At 43.5% G+C, this 20,745-nt stretch overlaps 1 protein-coding gene across 1 annotated transcript in view; it reads left to right on the plus strand.

Moving 5' to 3' along the window:
- Positions 1–20,745, plus strand: part of Dlgap5 (DLG associated protein 5) — a 38,715-nt gene that overhangs the window by 9,297 nt on the left and 8,673 nt on the right. Inside the window, exons 4-14 of the mRNA XM_052734334.1 lie at positions 149–211; positions 1,659–1,743; positions 1,850–1,969; positions 3,034–3,104; positions 5,034–5,308; positions 6,169–6,296; positions 6,824–6,950; positions 11,859–11,944; positions 12,850–13,010; positions 15,218–15,310; positions 19,803–20,022. Coding sequence (XP_052590294.1) covers positions 149–211; positions 1,659–1,743; positions 1,850–1,969; positions 3,034–3,104; positions 5,034–5,308; positions 6,169–6,296; positions 6,824–6,950; positions 11,859–11,944; positions 12,850–13,010; positions 15,218–15,310; positions 19,803–20,022 — 1,429 coding nt within the window. The remainder of the gene's footprint in view (positions 1–148; positions 212–1,658; positions 1,744–1,849; positions 1,970–3,033; positions 3,105–5,033; positions 5,309–6,168; positions 6,297–6,823; positions 6,951–11,858; positions 11,945–12,849; positions 13,011–15,217; positions 15,311–19,802; positions 20,023–20,745) is intronic.

Below are 20,745 nucleotides of genomic sequence, written 5' to 3' on the forward strand. Positions count from 1 at the left end.
TCCTTTAACTCTGGAATTGAAAAGCAGCTACTTAACTTAAGGAGACATTTGAATATTAAACTGAGACATAGAATAAGTTTTGTCTGTGTTTGTGTTTTCGTTTTTTGTTCTTTTTTAATTGATCTTTTTTTTTTTTGACTGTTTAAAGGCTTTTCCATACAATGGGCGGATTACAAGATCCAAGGCCAAAGACCATACGGAACACACTAAGGTATTATTGTGTGTAGATAATTGCTACTGAAATAACATACTGTGCCTTTTCCTCCCTCAAAAGTTTGTAATTCCATTTTAAACCTAAAATCAGATGCAAACGTAGTGATTTAGTTACCTGAATCGGAAGTGTGAAAATTAGCGGTGACTTATAGTAGGTTCTGGCTAGAGGCCAAGGAGGTTTTCACTCACAATAGTCTGCAGAAACACCTCTTGATGCAGTCCATCCAGACTTCATCCTCATGCTGTTGTTCACTGTGCTGCTACTGTGCATTCCACACCAACTACAGGAAGTGCAGATCAGAATGAGAAAAGCACAGGGCGGCTGAGATACATTTCCAGGTCCTCTAAATACGGCAGCAAATGAAGGCTTTGGGAGAGAATTAAGTGTGTCAGCTGGGGCCTGAGTATGACTTTTTGTCAAGTAAGGAAGCTAAGTTTCATGTTTTTAACATATTGGAGTCACTGCCATGTCCTTGTAGCTCCTCTAGCTTTTGGGATGCTTACAATGCTGAAGACAATCCTGAGGCTTTATGGTGCTTACTGTAGGCCTAGAAATAAAATGGATACATATGGTATATAGGTAAGTTAGGAGATGGCATTAAGAGTAGGCATTGAGTAACATTTTAGTTGGAGCAGTCCAGGGAAACCTTACTGAGATGCTTGCCTGTGGGGTGTAGTCTTAAGGAGGTGAGTGAACCCCAGGAAAGGCTTTCTGCCTAGGAGAAATGTAAATGTAAAATTCAGAGATTTCTCTTTTGATGTTGTAATTGGTTTTTTTTCCCCCAGCGGTGTTGGGAATCACAGAGGCCAGGGAACTACAGGTTAGTCACGCTCTGTACCACTGAGCGACTAACTAGACCGTGGTACAGGAGCCACTCACTATTCATGGATCCTCGAGAGGCCGAGGCAGGGCGCTAGCTTGCCAGCCTAGGCAACACAAAAGGCCTCATCTCAGGGAAAGAAAACCACAGTTAATGTTAGTGTTTTCAGAAGTCTCAAGTGAGCATATGGCCTTGAACTCAGAGAGATCCTCCTGCCTCTGTCTCCTGAGTGCTCGGATTAAAGGTGTGTGCTGCCATGCCTTCCAGCTTTGGTTTTTGTTTGTGTGTTTTTTTGAGATAGGATTTCATGTAGCCCAGACCCATGTATCTCCCTATTGGTTGAGGCTGGTCTTCAACTGCCGATTCTTTTGAGATCAACTTACAAGTTAAAAGTGTATTTGGCTGGGCGGTGGTGATGCACGCCTTTAATCCCAGAACTCAGGAGGCAGAGGCAGGCGGATCTCTGTGAGTTCGAGGCCAGCCTGAGTTACAGAGTAAGTTCCAGGAAAGGCGCAAAGCTACACAGAGAAACCCTGATTTGAAAAACCAAAAAAAAAAAAAAAAAAAAAAGTGTATTTGATTTCTTATGCAGTTACGTAACAAAGTACCTAATTCTCTTCACAGATTGAGAGCAGGAATGTTCTTCAAACAACACGATGTGGCCAAAAACAAACTTCTGAAAAGAAAACACTGGACAAAGAGAAAAAAGGTGGAAACATTAGCAGTGATGATGCCCTTGGTGCTGCCAAGGAATAATTTGTGAATGACAGAAAACATCTGATTGGATTATTATTATTATTTTTTTTTTTCCCCAGTCGTGCAGCCCATGGTGTCGTCAGGGAGAGTGACTGGATCAGCTGCTCCTCAGAGGACAAAGCAGACCGCCCCAACAGTCTCGTCTGCCCCGAGAAAGCCAGTCACGAGAGTTGCTGGTGGTAAGGACTGTCTGAACGCGCACACAGTAATGCACTTTATAAAGAACAAGAAAGCTTCAAAACAGACCATGGCCCTGAAATACAGTGTGCTAATAAACAAAAAAACACTATAAACAGATGCTGAATTATCAGATTGGTACTGGAGTCATGGGCGACGGCTGTGTGTAGGCTGTTGGTCCATACTGGGTCGCTTCCTCAGTTATTCCTCACCTTGCTTTCTGAGGGGCAGCCTCTGGCCCTGGAGTTGCCCATTGAGCTAGCCTGGCTGGTTGGTAAGCTCCGGGGATCCAGCACTGACTGCAGATGGGTGCTGCCACATACAGCTTTTTATAGGGTCCTGGGACCCAGACTCGAGTCCTTGCCTTACAGTTAGCACTTTGCCAACTGAACTCTTGCTCCGGACTATTTTGTTGGTTGATTTTTCTTTTCTTTTTGAGATTTATTTCTATTTTATGTGGGTGGGTTTTTACCTGCATTATGCCTGTGTACCACATGTGTGCCTACGGAGGCCAGAAGAGGTCGTCTTTATCTCCTGGAACTGGAGTTAAGGTGGTGGTTAACTGCCATCTAGGTGCTGGGAGTCACCCTCTGAAGAACAGGCAGTGCTCTTAACTGCTGAACCCTCTCTCCAGCCGCCATACTGTGTTTTTGAGACAAGGTCTCACCAATTAGCTGAGGCTAGCCTACACTCTTGATCCTGTTGCCTCAGTCTTCCAAGGAAGTTCTGAAGTTGCAGGCTGCCCAGCTGTGCTGGCTGGTTGGTTGGTTTAGTGTTGGCAGTTAGATTTGTTGCTTCTGTTTTCTTTTTTATAATCAGTATGTATTTGGTAATCAGAAAGAAAGGAAACATACTTTATTTTGAAAAGCAAAATAAAGTTTGCTTTGTATTTGGCAGGAAATTTCATCTGTTTTTGTCCCCTTTTATAGTGTGACTTGTAATCCTAAAAGTTGAAGATAAACATTCCTATTTGTCTTTTTTCAAACTTTACCGAATGATCTAGTACTTTAACAGAGCATTGCCTGTCTGTTTTAAAATGGATATCTTACTTCGTTTTTTATTTTAGAGAATGAATCCGAAAGAGTGGGGCCGAGTAGAGGAAGACCTGCCAGAAAGGTGGAAGCCAAACTTGGCAAGGTAGAGCACGGGTCTGCTTATTTCTAAGTGCCTTGACGCAGCTGAAGGGGAGCATGCAGACTGCTTCAGAGAGCGCCCCTCCACACACGTTAACACCCTCCACATAAGGAAGCGTCACAAGGATTTACTGATACTGATGGTTAGGTGTCTGGATCTAACCCTGGGTTTTATAAGTACAGAAGGCACAATCTGGTTAACAGAGAAAATGGAGAATAAAAAAACACAGCTGGGACTGTTTTTGCAAGAACTAGTTACAGGGTGAGATGCTTTGATTTTGGATTCAGCTAGAGCAGGGTATTATGCTTGCAATTAACTGCATAATTGGAGTTTATTTCTCCATCCCTAACAGAATTTCCTATATAGATTGTCAAGAACCAATAAGCTAGGGTTTTTAACAGCATCCAGCAATGAGATCCTCAAAAAACAGGACCAGGGCCTGCAAGCTGGCTCAGCAGTAAAGGTGCTTGCTGCCAATGCCAAGCCTGATGGCCTTCATTTAATCCCCAGACCCACATGGTGGAAGGAGAGAGTCCATACCTGCAGGTTGTCCTCTGACCGCCACTCATAGAAATTAAAAGAAGCGGGGTGGTGGTGGCCCACCTTTAATCCCAGCACTCAGGAGGCAGAGCCAGGTGAATCTCTGAGTTTGAGGCCAGCCTGGTCTACAGAACAGGCACCAAAACTACGCAGAGAAACCCTGTCTCCAAAAAAATAAATAAATAAAAATAGAAAAGAAAACAAAAATTTTAAGGAACTATTATGAGTTCCTAGTTTCTTGGCCTACAGTGCAACCTTAACCTTTAGGGGGGAAAAAGATCTGCTGAGTAAGAAAGCTGCCTGGAGAGGCTGGAGAGATGGCTCAGAGGTTAAGAGCACTGGCTGATCTTCCAGAGGTCCTGAGTTCAATTCCCAGCAACCACATGGTGGCTCACAGCCATCTGTAATGAGATCTGGTGCCCTCTTCTGGTATTCAGGTACATGCAAGCAAGCAGAACACTGTGTGTAAATAATAAATAAATAAATCTTTAAAAAAAGAAAGAAAGAAAGAAAGAAAGCTGCCTGGAGCCTTACTGAGTGTCAAAATCCTCCAAGGAAGAAAATGAGAGTGAATCTTTTTAAGCCATGCTAAGATTGATTGTGTGGGGCCAGCGAGATGGCTCAGTGGGTTAAAGACCTTGCTGTCATCCCTGATTCCCGGATCCCACGAGGTGGAAGAAGGGAGCTAACATCTGAAAGATGGGTTCTAATTCCACCCATGCCATGGTGTGCATGCCCCCAAACAAATACACAGACAGTACCATAATAAGTGTATTTTTAAAAAATGATTGTTCCTCTGCATGTTACCATTGGTTTTTACTTTCACTGACACCTTGGCCTTTGAGATCCTTATCCAGGTTGAGTTTGAATTCAGATCTCATTAATAAGCCAAACTAATTTTTAATGTCTAAATATTAATTAACAATTAAACTGACTTGGAAGAATATCTTTGTATTCTATTGCTTGATCTCATTGTATCACACCGAGAACTAGTGTTCTGTGGTAAGATTATGTATAGCCTAAGGTTATTTTTTAAGTATTTACCAATTTTAAGTATGTGGGTGTTTTGCTTACATCTATCTTTGTGCCACCTGTGTGTCTGGTGTCTGAGGAGGCTAGAAGAGGGGGTTAGATCCCCTGGGATTGGAGTTACAGATGGTTGTGACCCACCATGTGGCTGCCGAGAATTGAACTCGGGTCCTCTGGAAGAGCAGCCAGTGCTCTTAACCTCTGAGCCATCTCTCCAGACCCAGAAGTTGAATCTTGTTGAATTCCGATCAGTACAAGCCAACACATTGTGAAACTTGTTTGTTGCTGTTATTTGTGTTTCTGTTTTAATGATTGGGTTTGTTCCTGGAAGAGAAATTCCAACTTGATTCTGCTCATACCTAGGTCCTTCCCTCTAAAGTTGATAGAGAAGAAAATAGTGTGGATCCGCAGACCAGTGTAACAAATGGAATGGATCTGGGCGGCGTCTTCCCAGAGGTGGAGAGCTCAACTAAGACGGTTCCTGCAAAAGTGAAGGAGAGGAAGTCCTTTGCACCTACGCATTGTGTGTTTCAGCCTCCGTGTGGTCTGAAGACCTATCCAGTGGTACCCATGAGTCATAGAAGTGACGGCGCTTTCTTGACACCCAGTTGTGACTGGAGCCCTTTAAAACCAGAAGTGTAAGATGAAATCTTTAAGCACACACAAATACTAATACACAATTAATCTTAATAATAAGCACTTTATTAAAAGGAGTAACAAATGCCTGTCTTGCATTTCTACTCTTTCTTTCCTTTGTCTTTTTTTCTGCACTGTTTGTAGTTAGTGAAGTATGCTAACTATGAATCACACACACAAAAGAGTTCTTTTGAGAAAAGTTTTTCAGAAGCCTACAGTCATGCCTTTGATAGTTTTGATATTTTCTCTGAGTTGTCTTCACCATAAACATGTTGGGTTTTGTTTTTAAATACGTGGTTTATTTATAGCCCTTAAATAATATTTCCTTCTTTACTTTTGTAAAGATTTATTTTTATGCACATGAGTGATTTGCATTCGTGTATATAAGTGTACCACATGGAAAAAAATGTGCCACACGTATGCAGTTCCTCTAGAGGGCATCGATCCCCCGGCACAGGAATTACAGATGATGGATGGGATCAGCCGTGTGGGTTCTGGGAACTGAACTCACATTCTCTTCTAGAGCTGCAAGTGCTTATAACTAAGTCGTTTCTCCAGCCCCTTAGATTTTTGTGGGGGGGCGGTGTGGAGAGACTGGGGCTGAGATAGCAGCTCACTTTGTAGCCTAAGCAGCCTTGGCCTCCTAAGTGCTGGGATTATAAACTTGTATCACCATGCCCAGATAGAAGTGTATTTAATAAAAGCAACTCCGTGAGTGATGTAATGAGGCCTACTCTCAAACAAAGAGCATTTCCACTTTATCTTTTTTTTTTTTAAAGCAACACAGCTTTCCAGTCCTTCATTTTTACATATGTGTGGACTTCATTTTTCGTGAAGTGTATTTTTTTGCTGTTATTTTTAGCACTACCACTCAAGATGCAGCAAACGAAATCTTGGTGCAAAAATCTCTAGCTTGCTCTACAGACACAACGCAGCAGGAACAAAAGGACCCCCGGAGCGCTTTGGGTTCTCCCGCAGTCTGTAAGGAAGGTACGGTGTTCTCCTCCCGTCTCTGGCTGGATCGTGAAGAACTTCCTGTAGAGCTCATTTTCACCATGTGCTTCAGGAACGTGGCCTGGGCCTGGATCAAGTGGGGATGGAGAAGGAGCTGGGGGATCGCTCAGCCGCCAAGGACAGAACTGGATGTGGGTCGGGCAGGAGCTGGAAGGAGCCCTGGGGAGGTGGGGACACTGCAGGTGGTGGCCTGTCCCAGGCCCTGGAGAAACCATCTCAGGAAGAAAGTGGAGAGTGCTTGAAGAGCGACCTCTGACTTGCAGATGACCTCTGACCTCCACCTGTGCGCTCACACACACACACACACACACACACACACACACACACACACACAAATATTGGCAGCCATAATAGAAGAGATGTGAATGAAATGACTAAGGTAGAAACAAAAATTTCAAAGTTCAACATTGAGAAAACTGAAGGATTTTAAAAAATATCTTGTGAGGACTGTCATTCTAGAAATTGTTGTTAATTAATGAGTAATGTTTTATTTTACATCGTAGAACATGACTTAAATCAAAAGGAAGCGTCTACTTCAGATTCCAATCCCCTTTCAGTGGGAGGAGTCACATCACTTGAAGCAGGGGAAGGTCAGGTGTCTCAGCCACAGCATGATGTGCCGTATTTCAGGTTTGTCTGCTATTACCGTGAGAATGTGCGTTCATGTCTAGACATTAAACCCCAAATTAAAGTGTTTAATTTTATGCATACATATTTAATATGGTAAGTGGGGAGGAGCTGGCTTTGGGGGATTTTTACTGTGCAGTTTTAACTCTTCAGATAGCTAGGACATAGTAAGGTTTCTATTCCAAGGGTAGGCAGATGTGTGAGGGAAGTTGCCTTCTCAGCCCCAAAGTCTGACCCTTCCATGCAGGTGTTAACTTTCTTGTGTTATTTTGAGAGGTAGATAATGGATTTGAGGACACATGCAGGCCTTTTGTCTTGTACGGTACACTGTTTTGTTTTCATTTAGTGGTAAATGTTGCCGACAGTCCTTTTTAGCACCTGAAGGACTCTTTCATATGTGGGCGCAGAGTACTCTCTTGTCCTGCTCTATCATGGTTTATGTAGTCGGGCTCAGTGGATGTAAACAGGGTTCAACTGCTCACTCTTGAAGCCAAAACGGAAGAGGGAGAGCATCTTATGGATGGGCTGGCAGTGTCTGTCTGTTGGTAACACACTTCCTAGCCCCCAGGAAGCCCTGGGATTGGTCTCAAAAGGGAATAAACTGACCAGGCCTATTGTCCCAGCACTCAGGAGGTAAAGCCAGGAGGGTCCAAAATTAAAGGTCACCCTTGGCTGCATAACAAATTCAAGACCAGCCTGGATAGATGAGAGCTTGTCTCTCTTTCTTTTTTCTTGGTCCTCTGAGAATTCCGTACAATGTATTTTCATCAAATTCACCTCCAGCATCCTTTAACTCTTTCCTGGTCCACTCTACCACCAAGTTGTTTTGTTTTTTTTTTTTTTTTTAATAACCCACGGACTCCTCTTTGTGCTCTCCATACACTCCTCCTGGGTGTGGGCCATCCACTGAAACATGGTGACCTACGGGAAGCCACCCTTGTAAAGAAAACTGACTCTCCATCCCTTAGAGGCCATCAGCTGTCAGGGTCGGGGCCAGATCTGTCTTCAGAACTACAAACAAGCACTGATTTCAAATGCTGTTCCCTCCAGCAGCGTCCGAAGGGTCTTATTTTCCCAGGATAGTGTACAGTACTGAAGAACTTGGCCAGTTAACTGGATGACATGTCAACTCCCTGTTGTATTTGGATGGTTTGTCATGTGTGGGTGTCATGCTTCCCTGTATGCTAGTGTATTATGTGCACCTGGTGCTTGCAGAGGCCAGGAGAGGCCTTTGGATCCCCTGGAACTGGGGTTACAGGCAGCTGTGAGCTGCCATGTGGGTGCTGGGAATCGAACCCGGGTCCTCTGGAGGACAGACACTGCTGTCATTTCAGTCATCTTTTCCTGAGTGTTTCCTGTTAGTAACCACTTGAATTGTTTGTACTGTGAAGTTTTTCAAATGGAAGGGGTAAGCTAGGCTGTGGTGCTGTGCCACCCACCTGGTACTGTCAGGGCTAAGCCGAGTCTCCTTCCCATTACCTCAGTCACTCAGTTTCTGTGTCTGTCCATTGAATGTGAACAGTAGACCTTCCTTTTTGCCTATCATTTCATATTTCTCCACTGTTGCGCATCAAAACCCAGGCCTTGCATGTGTTCTGTAGATGCTCTACCACTGAACTATACATCTCTAGACAGGGTGACTCACTCCGCTTGGGAGACTCTCAAATTTCAGGCTAGCCTGTGTTACATAGTGAGACCCTGCCTAAAAGAAAAGGATTTAAGAACAAAACAAACCGTCCTTGGGTATTCTTCTTAGGGAGTTTGTGGGGTGATCTGCCCAACTCCCTCTCATACCTTGTTTGTTTGTTTGTTTCTCTTGAGTTTGTGTTGATAGTTTTCCAGTTTTTCACTATGGTGAGATGTATATCATGCAGCTCTTGAAGTATACAGCTCACGGGTATTAAAAATAGTGTTATGTGCCCATCACCACCATCCATCTCCAGAGCTTTCATCTTGTAAAACTAAAAAATTCTTTATCTGCTAGACAAATCCCCATTTCTCCCAAGAGCCCTTGACAAACACAGTTCTAGTTAGTCTCTGTGACTTTTTTTTTTGAGTGTGTGTCATGTAATTAAATAGAATCAGACACTATTTGCATTTAATTAACTAATTTCTTTGGGGGACATGGGAACCTTTTGGATCTCTCTTCATAGCCCTGGCTGTCCTGGAACTCATTATGTTGACCAGGCTGGCCTTGAACTCACAAGAGATCCACCTGCCTCTGGTCCTGAGTGCTGGGATCAAAGGTGTGTGCTGCCACACCCAGCCTTTTAATTAATTTATTCATTTTGGTTTTTCAAGACAGGGTTTCTCTATAAAGCCTTGGCTGTCCTGGAACTCACTATGTAGACCAGGCTGGCCTTGACCTCAGAGATCTGCCTGATTCTGCCTTCTGAGGTGCTGGGGTTAAAGGCATGCCTGGCCCTTTGTTTTTGGTTTTTTTGGTTTGTTTGTTTTGAGACAGGGTTTCTCTGTGTAGCTTTGGAGCCTGTCTTGGAACTCATTCTGTAGCCCAAGCTGGCCTCAAACTCACAGAGATCCGCCTGGCTCTGTCTCCCAAGTACTGGGATTAAAGGCGTGCACCACCACCGCCTGGCTTGGCCCTTTGTTTTTAAGACAGTCTCAAGTAGCCCAGACTTTTCTGAAACTATATGTTCCTGCATCAGTCTTCTGATTTTATCTATCACCTCAAGCTAGTTTTTTTTTGTGTGTGTGTATCTTTGTGACTGGTTTGTTTTACTTAGCATAGTGTCCTTAAGATTGATCTGTAGTGTTAACCTTTCTCCCCCCCCCCATCTCTCTCTGGTTTTTTTTTTTTTTTTTTGAGTTGTGATTTCAATGTGTAGGCCTGACTGGCATGGGCCTCACTTTGTAGACCAGCCTGGCCTCCGCCTCATGGGGAGTCCTGTCTATGTCTAACAAGTTCTGAGACTACAGACAAACCCCTGTGCCCAGTTTTCCTTCTCAAGGTTGAATAATTGGGGCAGGGGAAGGGGGGCAGGGGGTGTGTCTAGACCGAAAGCTCAGCCATTCAGGGCACTTTGCTGCTCTTACAGGGGAGTTTGGTTTCCAGTACCCACATGGCTCCAGGGAATCCAGTACCTGCTTCTGTCCTCCAAGGCCACTGTGCGCACATGGTGCACTTACATACATGTAGGCAAGACACTCATACACTTAAAAGTAAATAAATCTTTTTTTAAATTTTGTTTATATGTTATGTATGAGTGCTCTGCATATACACCTGCAGGCTGGAAGAGGACATCAGATCCTGTTACAGGTGGTTGTGAGCCACCATGTGGTTGCTGGGAATTAAACTCAGGACCTCTGAAAGGGCAGCAGTGCTCTTAACCACTGAGCCATCTTTCCAGCCCAAAAGTAAATCTTGAGTAAATCTTAATCCATACTGGCATTTTACTTTTCTGTGTGTCTGTCATTATATTTGTTAGTTTTGGTTTTGGTGGTGTCTGTGACAGTCATGCTCTGGTCTCCTGACTGCCTAAACTCACTAGATCAGCAGAACCTGACTGGCCCAGAGCTCGCGGTAGCAGTCTCCGATCTAGATTGAGCCTCCTTGTCTCTGGCTCTGGTGCCCCCACACCCAGTCATAATGACGTTGGGCTTGCCTCCATTTTAGTGATTAGAAGTGCTGTGAACACGAGTGTGCAAATAGCCTTTGGGACCCTGCTGTCAATTCTTTGAAGTCTACCTGATTTCTCTGCCCTCTGGAATGCCTGGGTGAGCACAGATTGAGCTCCTCCTAGGTCTAGGTCTCTCAGCCTGACTCTTATCCACATTTTAGATTGTGTACTTCTTGTTTGGGGGTCTCTTATGTACATTGTCAGGTGTTTGAAGCATCCCTAGCCTATAGTGACAAACAATCTCCAGCTAGACTCAATTGTACACACCTTTAGTACCAGCAGAGGGAGGCAGAAGGGAGGAGGATCTGAGTTCAAGGCCAGCTGGGGCTCTGTGGTGACACCTTGTCTTAACAAAAATCTCTGGACATCATCAAATGTTCTCTGAGGAGCAAAATTAACCCAACTAAGAAATAACTATCTAGGGCTGGAGAGATGGCTCAGAGGTTAAGAGCACTGACTGCTCTTCCAGGGGTCCTGAGTTCAATTCCCAGCAACCACATGGTGGCTCCCAACCATCTGTAATGAGATCTGGTGCCCTCTTCTGGTGTGCAGGCAGAACATTATACATAATCTTTAAAAAAGAAAAGAAAAGGAAGGAAGGAAGGAAGGAAGGAAGGAAGGAAGGAAGGAAGGAAGACTATCTAATAGTTAAATTTTGTAAGGCCCTATCACCTTGTGGAGTGGATTTGTTTGTTTCGGTCCTTGTTTTCTGAGACAGTCTTCTCTGTAGTAGCCGTGGCTGGCTGGAACTCACTGTGTGGACCATGCTGGCCATTCATTTGCACTGCTCTTCCCACCTCTGCCTCCTCAGTGCCAGATTGCAGCTGTGTGGTGCTCTACCTAAGTGTACTTAGATTCCACAGGTTTTATCTTCAGCTTCTTTTGGCAGTCCTGTAAAGAGTATCTGAGTATGTATTAACACAAAGGGATGTTGGACTCTGAACAAAGAACAGAACAAATCACAAATGGTAGCTCAAAAAGTGGGAAAGTGGGTCTTAGCATCATCCATCCAATGTAAATTTTAGGTATAGACAAAGGACATACACAAGGTGTATATGACAGGAAATTTGTCTTTTGTGACTTTCGTATATAATAATAGTTCATTAAATCCTTACATATAAAGTCTTCAAAATGGCTATTTTGCCTCTATTTTCTTCACTGTTTTGTGCCTTTGTTTTAAACTATCCTAGTCTTGTGTGTTAAAGTGTCATAAAGGTCAGGCTGAACTAAGGTGGTCACACTTGTAGAACTAAAACAGATGTCACACTTTTAGAAAGATCCTCCAGTCAGAAACTGACAAGTTAACCTCACAGTGCCTGGAGTGGGACAGGAAGCTGGAACTGCACATTCCTGATGATGGTAAGAAAAGAACATTCTTAGTTTTGTTTCTTTCTGTTGTTGGCATTATATCGTTTTGTGTTTTAGAGAGGTTCTCCTAGCACAGGCTGGCCTAGAGCTCACTGTAGTTAAAGGTGACCTGAACTCTAGTCATTGTGTCCCACCTCTCAAGGGCTGGGCTTACAGGTGTGCCCAAACACACCTGACAGTAAAAATGATGATGCTGTGTATTAAGTTTCTTTTTTGTAGTAGTAGTAGTAGAGATTGAACCCGGGATCTTCTTTGTGCTAAGCAAGTGCTTGACCAAAGAGCTATATCTATAGCCCTTGTTTCTATTAATATTGTTGCATTCTTTCAAAATTAAAACTCTAGTGTCCAACTTTGTAGTTTCAGTATTGCTCAAAACACCAAGAGTTGTTCAACCTCTAATATCTCTATGCTAAAGAAGTGTACAGCCTTTGTGTATTTTGTTTTTTTAATGTGACCTTGTATATAGTGGTGTTAATCTCGTATTCCTTAATTATACAAATAATATGTTCTGAATTTTAATTATGTAAATCAGTATGAAAACGAATTTTGGGCAAAGTCCTTAGTCCTATTTATTTGGAGAAGCTATTTAAAAAGTTACCAGTGTGGTCCTGGGGTACTTATGTACTTGACCTGTTTGAGGTCGAATTCTCATAAAATACAGGAGAAAGGGGATGGTACTCATTGGGAAGCCATGTGTGATTGAGGATGAACACCGCTAATTGTTACTGGTGCTTGAAGCCAGGAGCTAGGGCTCAGTATCTGTGGCAAAGTTTTTTTTGATGGTTATTTTTTGTTTTTCTGTAAGAATTTAATTCTGTAAACTCTAGGGATTGGGGGTTAAGTCTCAGTTGGCTGGCTTGCTATAAAGGTCCATTTTCTTTTCTTAACTTCTTTAGCTAAAGACCTTATTCGCACAACAGTTGGTCAAACAAGACTCCTTATTATGGAAAGATTCAAACAGTTTGAAGGGCTGGTGGATAATTGTGAATATAAACGAGGTGAAAAAGAGACAACCTGTTCCGACCTGGATGGATTTTGGGATATGGTTTATTTTCAGGTATGCGTCAGGTGGTTCGTACATTGGCTTCTAAGGACGGTGAAATGGACGGTAGTGGTTTAGCTACCTAGGATGTGATAAGTGAGCTATCAGGGTGCACCGTGTAAGCTTCATTGTCTTTTCCCCATGGTGTGAAATAGTCTGAGACAGATAATTCTACATGGGAGGCATGAGCCAGTGCAGTTAGTGAATTCTCTTGTGTGCCCGGCATTGTTTTAAGAAATGATAAAAACGAGCCAGGCGGTGGTGGCGCACGCCTTTAATCCCAGCACTCAGGAGGCAGAGCCAGGCGGATCTCTGTGAGTTCGAGGCCAGCCTGGGCTACAGAGCCTGGGCTACAGAGCGAGATCCAGGACAGGCACCAAAACGACACAGAGAAACCCTGTCTCGAAAAACAAAAAAAAAAAAAAGAAAAAAGAAAAAAAGAAATGATAAAAACGAAAAGAGCTGGCCGTTGTGGCACATGTCTTTAATCCCAGGCAGAGGCCAGTGGATCTGAGGTCAAGGCCAGCCTGGTCTACAGTTCCAGGACAGGCAGAGTACACAGAGAAACCCTGTCTTCAACACGAAACAGACACGAAGCAAAGTGAATGGTTTCTCTAGCAGCTCTCAGATACAGTATGACATTGTAATGTAGAGCTGAGTGTTGGTGGAGGCAGTGGCTAGGAGGCTTTTTGGAGGAAGAACGTTTTCTACCTTGCTGAGTTTATTTCAGAAATAAGCATATGGGGAGCTAAAGAGATAGACCAGCAGTTAAGAGCACCTGCTCCTCTTGCATAGGACTACGATTCTGTTCCCAGCACCTACATCAGGTAGCCTGCAAATGCCATGACACTTTATGTAAAGAATTTTCACCCTCTCTATACATGTGCTGCACCTGCATTGGGGCCTTCCCTCTGCCAGCGAGCACTCGGTCATCAGGGTATACCTTCTTCCTCATCTCGGGATCTGAATTTGTAGTGTTTAGTCCCCTCCCTTCTCCTCCCCCTAAAAACATTGAGAAGGAAAGCGTGAAAATGAACAGCCGAGCTTAAAAAGTTGGAAAAAGACCCCAACAGACGCCGCAGCCCAGAATGCCAACAGATGGTAGCTGATGAAATGGTGAGCCCGTAACATGTCAGCATCATGTGCCACCAGGCAGTTAGCAGTTAGAGCAGTAAGGTAACAGCTAACCAGACGCTTAGAAACCCCTGACAGTGAATGCTGGTGAGCCAGCAGCAGGACATGGGGCAGCAGGAACTCTGTCATTGCTGGTAACAGGGCCAGGTTAGAAGACGGTTTGGTGGTTCCTGGCAAAACTAACTAGACTCTGACGTTGTGGTCCCAAAGTCACCATCCTGAGTGTTTACTCAAGCGATCGACAGCTTGTTGGCATGTGATCTGTGTGTGGTGCCAAGAACAACGCTGTTTGTATTTGCCAACATCTGGGGACAACGCGATGTCCCTTAATGAGGTCAGTGACAGGTGTTTTTAAAGGGATTCTGTTTGTATTATGAGGAAGCAATGGTACTGAGGCCATCTTTTCTACCACCACAATGATCCATCGATCAATCTGGGAGAGTTGTGCATCTATAACATCCTTTCTGTAGGTTATAAGATGTCAAGGCCAAAACTACCAATGAATAATTTTACATAAAAATTCTTGATTTGAACACTGTTTACAGTGACTTAAGCTGAATAACCCCAGCATTTGGGAGGTAGAGGCAGGAGGATTGGGAGTTCGAGTATGTTCTGGACTGTGCAGCAAGATGTGGGTCCTCCCACAGTGACTTAAGACCCTGCCACTCCTACACACTCATGCACAGTCCCTTTCTCTCTCTCTCCCTCCCTCCGCCTCTCCCTCCCTCTCTCTCTCTGTCTCACACACATACACATTCAGTCTTTCTCACACATTCTCTTTCTCTCACACTCATCATACACAGTCTCTCTCTCACACACACAATCATATACAAAGTCTCTTTCTCTTGCACACAGACACAATCTTTCTCACACTCATATACACATTCAGTCTCTCTCTCTCTCTCTCTCTCACACACACACACACACACACACACACACACACACACACACACACACAGGATTTTAAGTTTAATAACTAACCAGTTCTGGGTCACCATTTTCAGTTTATTTAACATAGTCATTTTATAGTCATAAAGTAGCAATTTTAACATAGCATTAATGGGATGAACTTGTGCTTTTATTAACAGGTAGATGATGTAAACCAAAAATTCAACAACCTCATCAAACTTGAGGAAGCTGGATGGAAAAACAATAATAATTCATGCAAAAAAGTCCTCCGGGTAGGTTTGTGCATTTTCTACCCAAATTTCTAGCATAGATTCTTCTCTGTTTTTTGTTTTTTAAAAAAACATTTATTTATGTGGGTGGGTGGGTGGGGCCCCACCCAGTTGTGCCACGGAGCACATGTAGAGGTCAGAGGACAACATGGAGACATTGATTCTTTCCTTTTACCATATAAGTTTTGAAAATATTTAGCTTTGGGTTTCTTGTTTCACAAACTAAATTTCATATATTGCTTATTACATTCCGATTGCTCTTGGGGGAGAAAAGCAAGGATATAATCAACATGAAGTGTAAGATGTGTCCTTCTAAAGAGAGGGAAGAAAGAGATGTGTGATTGAATTGTATAAGATGTGTCCTTCTAAAGAGAGGAAAGGAAGAGATGTGTGATTGAACTGGGGTGTCCAGGTGACATTTATGTTTCTAGATAGTGGGTAGATGGGCATGGGTTTGTTCTGAAAGCTGCACCTATGTTGACAGGTGTGGTGTGGCACACTTGTAATACCAGCTCTTGGGAGGCTGAAACAGAATGATTACCATGAGTTTAAGGCCAACATGGGCTCCGTAGCAAGTTTCAGGACGGCCAGGGCTACATAGCAAGACTGTGTCTTACAAAACAGAACAGACCTCCTACATTTATATATTCCTTTGTAATTGCAATAGCCGTAGGTAATTCATGGTTTTTTATGCTAAATTCCAAGTAGTCCCATGTTAAGCTTTATAGCAGTCCATTTAGAGGGATGCTATATCCAAAATTTATGGTTGGAAAAATGAAAGATTAAATAATTTGCCCAGGGTAGTGCTGGGTTTCGTTCCAGGCCTTTGTATTCCACAGTTCATGCTCTTACTGAGCAGATCACACCTCTTCACTGTTGACAAGCTTTTTGTGTGACAGACTGTAGAATAAGATCTTACGTATTTCTTCCTCACTATGCTTATAAGGTTTTCTATTGTCCTGTAAAACATGCTTTGTCAATCTAATAAGAGTCCATTAGGGGTAAGAGCACTAGTCCTTTCTTGCACACACACAGGGTAGCTCACAATGACCTATCATTCCAGCTCTGGGGGTTGATGCTCTCTTCTGGACTCTGGGACACCTGCACTCATATGCACAGTCTCATACAGACACACACATGTACACATTAAGATCTTTTTTAAGCCGGGCGGTGGTGGCGCACGCCTTTAATCCCAGCACTCGGGAGGCAGAGGTAGGCAGATCTCTGTGAGTTCGAGGCCAGCCTGGTCCCCAAAGCGAGATCCAGGAAAGGCGCAAAGCTACACAGAGAAACCCTGTCTTGAAAAAAAAAAAAAAAGATCTTTTTTAAAGTCCATTTTTCTTACGCTTCAGATGGACATTGGCCTTATTAAATTGTCAGTTTTCCTTATGAAGTTAGAAGAACACTTAGTTTATAAACTCAGGTTGATTGATACTTTATAGTGTGTTATGCGAACGAAGCTGTTCTGAATTCCATCTTAGCAGAGCAGAGTGATAAAGAATTAAAGGAAACCTTATTTTCCCCCAATGAAGTCTCACTCCAAGGATCTGAAGGGAATGATTAGGTGGTTGAATAAATATCAAATCTTCTATAAAATAAAGGATGTTATTTATTAAAGGTACTAAGATAATGATAAATGTTTTTGAAATGGGTCTCACTATGTATCCCAGCCTAAACTCAAACATGGAATCCTCCTACCTCAGCTTCCAGGATGCTGGGATTATAGGCTTGCAGTGCTGCTCCTGACATCCTGTGGGTATTTCGTATTGAGTGTTTAGATCTGAAAGTAGTTATCAGTGGCTGTATCATATAAGAGTTGTAATTCTGCCTGTGACCACCAGATGTCGCTCTCCTACTTTGTTTCAGGCTACAGTTTGGTTGTTTTGGGGGAGGTTTATGTCTGAGCTATACACCAAGCCCTTAAGGCTACTGTTAATCAAACAAAACTAATCTCTTACCTATACTTTGACACACCCTTAACTCTTATACATTTCCCTCAGTTTGTCAGTCTTATTTGTTACTCCCTCTTTAAATGTGTTCGAGATCTAGCCTTATTACACTGAAACCAACCAGCTTGCCTGGTCAGACATCTTACTATGTCTCAGCTCCTCAAGTGCTGTTCCATCTCTCCAGCCACATGTCCTGTGCATCTTAACCTGCTTCTTGGTGTCCCAAATCTGTACTGCATACGAAAGTTACTGCTCAAGCTCAAATTCTGCACACCGTTATCTCAGAGTATCTTCAGTAAAATCATTTCCGTGAACTGTTTTCCTGTCTCAGAAGAATGGCATCGCCATGCCATCGGGTGTATATCCTCTCAATTTTAGTTATATATTTCACGTCACTGCTCTGCAGGCAGTGGAACCTGGGAGAATGGAGTCCATAGATGAGGTGGATTAAAGTCTCGTGCAATAACCAACTTTATTCAGAGCCTTTAACACTTTATTCTGAGGATTGAGAAAGGTCACATGAGTAAACTTCATACGAGTTCAAGCTGTGTACAGTCACAAGGATAAGTCACAGGTGGTAAAAACATGTTTTTCCAGGGAGGAATATAAAGGATCATTTAAACATTTAATTGAGTAACAACAGCAAGCAATAATTAGAAATCTGAAGTAAACTCACCTCTATCTGCCACACCTTGGAGGAGCACAAAACACATTCCAAGAACAATTCTGTGTTCTGCAGAAACTGAGGTCACGTGAGTGTTTTGGAGTGTTCTTACAAGCATTCAGAATTTTCCTCACTCCATTCCTGGACTGTATTCCAACAGTTTTCTGTAGCATGAATTCTAATTCTAAAAACCCAGAGTCAGATATCAGGGTGAAAGCTGAAAGATCAGAGAAGCAGAGCAGCCAGCCACTAGAAAGACTTCTTACCTCTAGGATTCCTCAGACTCAGTGGGTGGAGCTCCTGTCTCTACTCTGCCTTATCACTTCCTCTCTCTGCCCAGCCATATCACTTCCTGTTTCCTCCTCCCAAGTGCTGTTTTCTTCCTGTTTTTTTGTTTTGTTTTGTTTTGTTTTATTTTTTAGACGGGGAAGTTCTAGATCATCCTGCACCACATAATGAGGTTCTTTGTTTTGTTTTGTTTTGTTTTCCAGACAGGGTTTCTCTGTGTAGTTTTGGTGCCTGTCCTGGATCTCGCTCTGTAGACCAGGCTGGCCTCGAACTCACAGAGATCTGCCTACCTCTGCCTCCCGAGTGCTGGGACTAAAGGCATGCGCCTCCACCGCCCGGTACAATGAGGTTCCTTTTTTTTTTCTTTTTTTTAAAAATATTTATTTATTTATTATGTACCAGATCTCATTACAGATGGTTGTGAGCCACCATGTGGTTGCTGGGAATTGAACTCAGGACCTCTGGAAGAGCAGCCAGTGCTCTTAACTGCTGAGCCATCTCTCCAGCCCTACAATGAGGTTCTTAACCAAAATAAAAACTGAACTACTTTTTTTTGTTGTTGTTGTTTTTAAACCGGATGTCTTAGTGAAGAGACACTGTAACCAAAGCAAGTCATATAAAAAAAGGCATTTAATTGGGGGCCTGCTTACACTCTTAGAAGGTTAGTCCATGGCCATCATGGAGGAAAACAAATTGGCAAGGTGCTGGAGCAGTAGCTGAGAGCTTTACATCCAGAGGCAGCAGGAGGAGAAAGAGGCCCCGTGTGGGCTTACGAAGCCTCCCAGCCTCCCACCCTCAGGAACACACCTCCTCCAACAAAGTCACACCTACTCCAGCAGGGCCACACCTCCTAATTCTGTCCAGATGGTTCCACTAAATGGGGACCAACCATTTAAACTAGTGAGCCTTTGATGGCCATTCTCCTTCAAACCGCCACACCACACAGGGTGATACTTGGTGTGGGGATGCCAGTCTTTAATCTCAACTGGTCCTAAGGTTGGAGTGGGTGTGCATTCAAGACCAGCTGGGACAACTTAGTGAGACTCTGTCAGAAAATAAGTTATAAAGGGCTAATGACTTACTTGAGTGGTAGAAAGATTTCCTGCCATGTACCTCAGTACCAAAGGAACAGGAAGAGGATAGTAATGTTCAAGGTGGTGTAGTAGGGTTTCTGTTGCTGTGAAGAGACACCGTGACCACGGCAACTCTTATAAAGGAAAAACATTTAATTGGGGCTGGCTTACAGTTTCAGAGGTTTAATCCATTATCATCATGGTGGGACATGGCGGCCTTCAGGCAGACATGGTGCTGGAGAAGGGGCAGAGTGTCCTACATCTTGACTTGCAGGCAACAGGAAGTGGTCTGAGTCACTAGACTTGAGCATGTATGAGACCTCAAAGCCCACCTCCGCAGTGACACACTTTCTCCAAGAAGACCATACCCACTCTATCAAAGCCACACCTAGTAGTGCCACTCCCTGTGAGCTTACGGGGGCCAGCTGCATCAAACCACAGATGGTAATGTTCAGTCCTCAGTACCAAAGGAACAGGAAAAGCATGGTGATGTCACCTTTAATTACTATTTCTCTTCGCAGAAAAAAATTGTGCCTGCCAGAACAAGCAAGGCAAAACAGGATGATAACGGAAGAATGGCGGCTAGAAATCGTCTCGCTGCTATAAAAAATGCGATGAGAGAGAGACTGAAGCAAGAAGAGCATGCCCCAGCCGCAGCTGTGGAAGCACCAAAGGAAGTTGACAAAATAGTGTTCGATGCTGGGTTTTTCAGGATTGAGAGTCCTGTCAAATCGTTTGCAGGTTTGTGTTTTTGCAGAGACTTAACAGAAGTATTTGGGCCAAATGGGAGCTTGTGTAAAAGGTGCAAAGTAATTTTCATGTGAAAAGACGAAAGTGCACTGATTTCTAGAAAACAGACGATATGCTAGCAAACCCACCTGCAAATCACATGTTTGGAGGCGTGATCAGATTGGTTTGTGCGTGATTTATCTTTTAAGATCATGTTTGTGTTTTCCAAGAGATTCCGTAGCTGCTACTGCCATGTAATCCCAGTCTGTAGGTTCTGTGACAAGTTAGATTAGAATTAAGATGCAAAAGAAATTGGACCTGGGCTTTGCACTTCCAGAGCGGTCCAGCTGACTGCAGCCTGCCTCTCGGCACATGAGAGATGGGAAGGTACTGGAGCTACTTTGGTGGAAACCTATACATCGCTGCATTTTGTTTACTGTTCATTGAGATTCTTGGGACCAAATTCAGCTTTGCATAAGTAAGCTAGGCAAGCACTTGTCCATTGAGCAATGGCCTCCCTTTTTGAAATTATCGCCTTTGAGACAAGGTCTGGTTATGTTTCCCAGGCTGTCCTTGAACTCATGCAGGCCTGGAACTTGCTCAAATCCTCCTGCCTTTGCCTCTGGGGAGGCTGGGGTGTAGGCTTGTACCACCGGGCTATTGTTAGAGTTTTTCTGCCTGGCCCACAGTCAGGACAAATCTCTCTCACCCGCCAGTCCCAAGCCGCTCAAACCC

Source organism: Peromyscus californicus, unplaced genomic scaffold, assembly GCF_007827085.1.
Source record: "Peromyscus californicus insignis strain IS unplaced genomic scaffold, ASM782708v3 Scaffold_12__1_contigs__length_115047231, whole genome shotgun sequence".
NCBI classification, from domain to species: Eukaryota; Metazoa; Chordata; class Mammalia; order Rodentia; family Cricetidae; genus Peromyscus; species Peromyscus californicus.